Genomic DNA, 6673 nt, shown 5'->3' with positions numbered 1-6673 from the left:
TGACTTGATGCCACTGGTCCTGATGAAGCCACTTATACCCAACAAAGCCATTTGTCCCCAACAAAGCCACTGTCCCCTACTGCTGTCCCCGCGACAGCAGCCCCGGGATGGCAGCGGTGGCGATGTGACACTGTTGAGCCACTCTGGCGGCTGCGGTGGCATCGGGGACACCAGGGATGGCCAACAGCCCCCGGGCCACCCGCAGTGTCCCCAGGAGGTGGCCCTTGGCCAGGCGGCCACTGGCTTCCCACAGCACCTCGGCTGCTGCCACCGCTGCCATCAGGTCCGTGGGGACACCAGGACCCTCCTGGGTGATCTCAGGGCCACCAATTGTCCCCTCAGGACCTCCACGTCCAGCCATGGTGGCCTCGATGTCCTCGAGGCGGCGCCGCAGGTGACAGTAGCAGTAGGTGGCCGCGTGGCAAGTGGCCACCAAGCGGCCCAGGGGCTCCAGGGCCAGCCCTGCCCGCCGGCCCCGCGCACCGGCCACCTGCGCCTCCACCATGGCCACCACCGCCTTCTCAGTGGCCTTGGTGGCCTCCTGCAGCTTGGTGCTGGCATTGGCCACCTGTGTCCTGTGGGCTGCCACCACCTCGGCCATGGTGGCCAACTCGGAGGTGATGGGCAGTCCCCGGGTGGCCATCAGCAGCTCCTGGCGTGCCTCCTTCTCCTGGGCCACCGCCACAGCCAGGTGGTCCCCGGTGGCCCTGGCGGTGGCCCCGGCGGTGGCCGCGTCCCTGCAGGCGTCCCTCAGGTGCTCGGCGTCCCCTGCCACCCTGACCCAAGTGTCCTCCACCACGGCCACCACCTTCAGCCACTCACGGGTGACGGTTGCCGCGGTGGCCCAGGCGTCCTTCGTGGCGGCCCTGGGGACAGCGGAACCCTCCAGCTCAGGGGTGGCTGCAGAGGTGGCCCCTGCGGTGGCCAGGACACGCCGCAGGCGGGTGGCCTCTCCGTGGGGGTGGTCCATGGCCCGACGGATGTTGGTCACCAGGGCCACCAGCCCGGCCCGCAGCGAGCCCAGTGGCCCAGCCAGGGGGACATCCCCTGGGGTGGCTCCCAGCTCCCCCAGGGTGGCCACCACAGTCACCAGTGGCTTCAGCAGCTCTGGGGACACCTGGAGACAGGGACATGACAGGTAGCAGGGTCCCGCATGGCTCTTGTCCCCCCTGGTGTCCCCTGTCCCTGTGCCATCCTTGGGTTCTTCCATGTCCTTTTCCCCTCCCAGGTGTCCCCCATGTCACTTGTCCCCTCTCCTCTCCCCATGACACCCTTGATTTTCCTGTGTCCCTTGTCCCTTCCCTGGACTTCTCTCTGGCCTTTGTCCCCTCCAGGGTCCCCTGATGTTCCCTGTTTCCCCTTCAGAGCCTCTGATGCCACCCTCAGGTTCCCCCCTGTCCCTTGTCCCCTCTGGAGTCCCCCAGTCTCACCTCTGTTGTCCCCATGCCACCCTCAGGCTCCCCCTTGTCCCCTCCTCATGGTTCCTCATGTCCCTTGTCCCCTCTCTGGACTTCTCTATGGCCTTTGTCCCCTCTGGCATCCCCCAATGTCCCCTTTGGGGTCCCTGGTGTCATTCTGGGCTCCCCCAATGTCTTCTGTCCCCTCCATTGTCCCCACTGTCCCCCTGGGGCCCACCCCACCCCCCTGGGGTCCCCCCCATTCCCCGTGTCCCCCCTGTCACTGCCATCCTGTCCCCCTCCTGTCCCCTCTGCCACCTCCCTCCTGTCCCTGTCAGACCCCTGACAGGGGGGGCTGTCCCTTGTCCCCATGTCCCTTCTGCCACTTTTGTCCCCTCTGCCACTGCCCTGTCCCCCTTTGTCCCCCTGTCCCCATCACCTTGTCCCCGGTCCCCCCCACACCCACCCAATCCATCTCCCCTCTGCCACTCCTCCGGCCCCCGTCCCCATCCCCTTCCTGGTCCCCCCTACCCCCCCAGCCACCCAATCCCTGCCCCCTCTGTCACCCCCTGTCACCCCCTTTCCCCCGTGTCCAACCCCCCCCACACACACCTCCGCCCCTCCCCCTCCCCCGTCCCGTCCCGGGCCCCAGTTTTGTCCCACCTCGGGGGGGACGGTGGCCCCGGTGGCCTCAGGGGTCTCCATGGGGGGCGGTGGCAGCGGGGGGGGCCGGGGAGGGGACGCGGCGGGGCCGGCGGGGCCGGGAGGCGGCAGCAGCCGGATGCGATCGCGGATCTGGGCTGGGAGGGGACAAAAGGGGACGTCCCTGGCGCCCCGCCATGGCCAACCCCCCCGGCCCCAGCGGGACCCCAGCACCCCCAGGGTCCCCACAGTGTCCCCAGCAGGACCCCGCGGCCTCCCGCGTCCCTCGGTGTCCCCAGCTGGATCCCCACGGCCCCAAATGTCCCCCGATGTCTCCAGCAGGGTCCCAGCATGGCCACCCATGGTCCTTGCTGTCCCCCCATGTCCCCGGTGGGACCCCACCACCCCCAGTGTCCCCAACAGGACCGACCCCATGACCCCCAGTGTCCCTACAGTGTCCCAAACAGGACCCCATGACCCCCAGGGGATCCCAAGACCCTTGGTGTCCCCCACTGACCCCAAGGCAGCCCCATGGCCACCAATGTCCCCTCTCAATGTCCCCAACAGGACCCAGCACGGCCACCCACGGTTCTTGGTGTTCCCTGATGCCCCCCAAGATGTCCCAATGTCCCTCGATGTCCCCACAGCCCCTAATGTCCCTCAAAGCAGCCCCATGTCCCCCCTTGATGTCCCCACGTGGCCACCTGCAACCTTCAACATCCCCTCCCATGTCCCCTGATGTCCCCAACATGTCCCCAGTGCGGGCTCTGGCACATCCCCAGTGTGTCCTCACCATGTCGCCCATGGCTTGGGGACATCCAGCCTTGGGAACACTGGGGACAGTCCTGAGCCCTTTGACAGGGATGGCTTGGGGACACCCCCTCCTGGTGTCCTCTGAGCGGGGTGGGGATGTCCCTTTTCCCTGGTGTCCCCATGTCCCTGCTGTGTCCCCAGCCCCCAGTGACAGGTTGGTGGCTCGGCATGTCCCTGAGGTTTATTGGGGTGACAGGGGACAGTGTCACCAACCTGTCCCTAGTGTCCTTGGCCATTGAAGGGGACACCCTCCATGTCCCCAGGTGGGACGGGGACATCGTGGTATCCCGAGAAGGAGGGACAGCCAGGTGTCCTCAGGTGGGACAGGAGACATCCCAGTGTCCCCAGCATGGGGAAGGGACATCCTGGTGTCCCCAGGATGAGGAGGACCCTCCTGGTGGTGTCCCCAGGTGGGACAGGAGACATCAGGGTGACCCCAGGATGGGGGGGAGGGACACTGAGGTGTCCTCAGAACAAACAGGACCCTCCCAGTGTCCCCATCTGTCCCTACTTGTCCCCCGGCAGAGCCTCCAGCGCCCTGGTCAACTTCTCTGTCATCTCCTTGTCCCCCATCACTGTCCCCAAGGCCACCACGGCGTCCCCCAAGGCCCGGGTGCTGGTGGGGAAGCCCCGGCCCGCCTCCTGGTCCTGGATGACAGCGTCCACCAAGGCCCTGAGGTGACTCGTCACCTCCTCCAGCACCCCCAGGGTGACATGGACGTTGGTGATGTCCTGGGCGGCCTGGGCGGTGGCGGCAGCGGCGGCGGCGGCGGCGGCGGCGGCGTCCTGGGCCAGGTGCTGGTAGCGCTGGGCCTGGCAGTGCTGGAGGCTGGTGGCCTCGCTCAGGTGGTGCTTGGACGTCTCCGCGCCCCACAGGGCCACCTGGGCCACCAGGGCCACGGCGGCCAGGCAGGGGATGAGGTGACTCTCCTGTGTCATACTCAGCGCCTCCCGCACCACGTCCAGGGCCACTGCGGGGACACCGAGGGGACAGGGACCTCACCTGCTGGCCTTGTCCCCTCCCGGTGCCCCCAGCCCATCCCAGTGTCCCCATCCTCTCCTAGGGTCCCTTCCCAGTGTCCCCAGTCATGTCCCAGTGTTCCCTGTCCCCTCCTAGTGTCCCCATCCTCTTCTGGGGTCCTTTCCCAGTGTCCCCAGTCATGTCCCACTGTCTCCACCCCCACCAGTGTCCCCATCCCCTCCTAGGGTCCCTTCCCAGTGTCCCCAACCCATCCCAGTGTCCCCAGTCATGTCCCAGTGTTCCCTGTCCCCTGCCAGTCTCCCCATCCCCTCCTGGTGTCCCTTCCCAGTGTCCCCAGTTCCCTCCCAGTCTCCCCATCCCCTCCTGGCGTGCCCTCTCCCAGTGTCCCCAGTTCCCTCCCAGTGACCCCCAGTCCACAGTGGTTGGGGCAGGGGAAGCTCTCTACTGGTCTACACTGGTCTGTGGGACAATCCACTGGTTCTTACTAGTCCCTACTGATATATACTAGTCTGAACTGGTCTGTAGAGCTCCTTACTGGCCCATACAGCTCTAGACTGGTCCATACTAGTCAGAGCAGGGGAAAGTCTCCACTGGTCTGTAGGTTTTCCTAATGGTCCATACTGGTCTGTAGGATTCTCTACTGTTCTGTACTGGTCTTTAGTGGTCTCTATTGGCATTATTGATCCAAAAGGATGCACAGGGCTCTATACTGGTCTTAACTGGTCTCAACTGGTCCATACTGGTCAGGGCAGGAGAAAATCTCTACTCACTGTTACAGGTCCTTACTAGTCCATACTGTTTCCTACTGGTCTGTAGGGTTCTCTACTGACATTACTGATCCAAGCAGTTCCATAGGGCTCCCTGCTGGTCTGAACTGGCCCCTTGTGGTCTAAACTGGTCCATACTGGTCAGGGCAAGAGAATCTTCACTGGCCTGTATGGCTCCTTAAGTGCTCCATGCTGGTACCTACTGGGTTGTAGAGTTCTTAACTGACCTTAAGTGGATCCAGGTGGATCTGTACGGCTCCCTAGTGGTCTGAATTTGGTCCCTCCTGGTCTAAATTGGTCCCTACTGGTCAGGGCAAGAGAATATCTCCACTGGCCTGCAGGGCTTCTTACTGCTCCATACTGGTCCCTGCTGGTCTGTAGAGTTCTTAACGGGCATTAAGTGGATCCACGTGGATCCATAGGGCTCCCTACTGGTCTGAACTGGCCCATACTGGTTGGTACTCACGCAGGGGGGCACAGACAACCATCAGGACCACGGCGCTGGTCCGGAGCAGCCAGAGGGCCCGGCGGCGCCGCCGGTTCCGCTTCAGCTCCCGGTCCAGTTCCTCCGCGGTGGCCTTGGCCATCGCCTCCAGCAGCCGGTACAGCCCCTCGACGTTGAGCCCGGGCGTTGGGGCCACCGGGGCCGCCGCCGCTACCGACGACACCAGCTCAGCCTCCAGCCGCCTCACCGCCGCCTCCGCCTCCGCCAGGGCCGCCTCGGCCTCCGCCAGCGCCGCTGCCACCGTCCCCGGGGCCCCCAGCGCCTCCGCCAGCCCCGCCAGCGCCCGCAGCGCCCGCGCCAAGGCCGCGGCCGAGGCCACCATCGGGGACAGGGGCAGGGAGGACATCCTGTGGGGGAGCAAGTGTCGGGAGGGACCTGGGCGTGCGGGGGGAACCAGGCATTCGGGAAGGGACCCAGGCATCCGGGGGGAACCCAGGCATCCGGGGGGAACCCAGGCATTCAGGAAGGGACCCAGGCATCCGGGGGGAACCCAGGCATTCGGGAAGGGACCCAGGCATCCGGGGGGAACCCAGGCATCCAGGGGGAACCCAGGCATTCGGGAAGGGACCCAGGCATCCGGGGGGAACCCAGGCATTCGGGAAGGGACCCAGGCATCCGGGGGAGAACCCAGGCATTCGGGGGAGGACCCAGGCATCCGGGGGGAGGACCCAGGCATTCGGGAAGGGACCCAGGCATCCGGGGGGAACCCAGGCATTCGGGAAGGGACCCAGGCATCCGGGGGAGAACCCAGGCATCTGCAGAGGGACCCGGCATCCAGGCATGGAGCCCACCCGAACCCCATAGTGGAGATAAGAGGAACTCGGGCTTGGTGAGTCACGGGTCCAGGAAGGGGACCCAGGCATCAAGGGAGGGGCCCAGGCATCCAGGGAGGGACCCAGGCATCCAGGGGTGAACCCAGGCATCCAGGAAGGGGACCCAGGAGTCTGGGATAAGGGACCCAGGAGTCTGGGTGGGGACTCAGGGATCTGGGAAGGGGGACCAGGCATCCAGGAAGAGGGGCCCTCCCCAGCCCCGTAATGGAGATAAGAGGAACCCTGGAGTCCAGGGGGGAACCCAGGCATCTGGGGATCAGAGCCAGGTGCTCAGAGATGGGAACCCAGGAGGCCAGGTGGGGATCAAGGTCTCCTGGGCAGGGGGAACCAAGCATCCAGGAAGAGGACCCAGGCATCAAGGGATGGGACCTTCTCCATGGGCCCAGCTGTCCCAGGGGGGACACTCACCCCTGGAAGAGGGACCCAGGCATCCGGGAGGGCCCCACGTTGGTTCCACAAGGGACCCAGGGTTCTGGGTGTGGTTGTCGCCATTGCTGCTCTGAGGGACCCAGGCGTCCGGGACAGGATACCACTCACTTCCCTTCCCACAGCCTCAGAGGAACCCAGGCATCCGGGTGCTGCACCCCCCTCGCCCCCAGCTCCCCAGCCCCCTCCCCTGGGGTCCCTCACGAGGGGCCCAGGCGTCCAGGAAGGACCCTCACCCCAGCACCTACCTCCCTGTGCCTCCTGGGGACAGTGTCGGTTACGGCATCGACGTCACTGCCACTCCATGC

The 6673-nt window shown here is 65.7% G+C and overlaps 2 protein-coding genes across 5 annotated transcripts in view; both read right to left on the bottom strand.

Moving 5' to 3' along the window:
* Positions 1-6673, bottom strand: part of LOC127396190 (uncharacterized) — an 8021-nt gene continuing 1348 nt past the window's right edge. The window contains exons 1-2 of one of the 2 annotated variants that reach the window (XM_051643801.1): positions 2061-2148; positions 1-1117 (exon numbers count right to left, since the gene is read on the bottom strand). In XM_051643801.1, the coding sequence (XP_051499761.1) occupies positions 77-1117; positions 2061-2102 (1083 nt within the window). In that variant the 5' untranslated portion in view covers positions 2103-2148 and the 3' untranslated portion in view covers positions 1-76. Of the gene's footprint in view, positions 1118-2060; positions 2149-6673 lie in introns of those variants that run through there. The other variant, XM_051643802.1, reaches the window with a different exon arrangement.
* Positions 3010-6673, bottom strand: part of LOC127396194 (uncharacterized) — a 9262-nt gene continuing 5598 nt past the window's right edge. The window contains exons 1-3 of one of the 3 annotated variants that reach the window (XM_051643812.1): positions 6614-6653; positions 5068-5453; positions 3010-3823 (exon numbers count right to left, since the gene is read on the bottom strand). In XM_051643812.1, coding sequence (XP_051499772.1) covers positions 3360-3823; positions 5068-5452 — 849 coding nt within the window. In that variant the 5' untranslated portion in view covers position 5453; positions 6614-6653 and the 3' untranslated portion in view covers positions 3010-3359. Of the gene's footprint in view, positions 3824-5067; positions 5454-6347; positions 6460-6613; positions 6654-6673 lie in introns of those variants that run through there. The other 2 variants (XM_051643810.1, XM_051643811.1) reach the window with 2 other exon arrangements.

This window comes from Apus apus, unplaced genomic scaffold, assembly GCF_020740795.1.
Source record: "Apus apus isolate bApuApu2 unplaced genomic scaffold, bApuApu2.pri.cur manual_scaffold_30_ctg1, whole genome shotgun sequence".
Taxonomy (NCBI): domain Eukaryota; kingdom Metazoa; phylum Chordata; class Aves; order Apodiformes; family Apodidae; genus Apus; species Apus apus.
The sequence above is the reverse complement of the archived record's forward strand: the minus strand, read 5'-3'. Positions and strand labels throughout refer to the sequence as shown.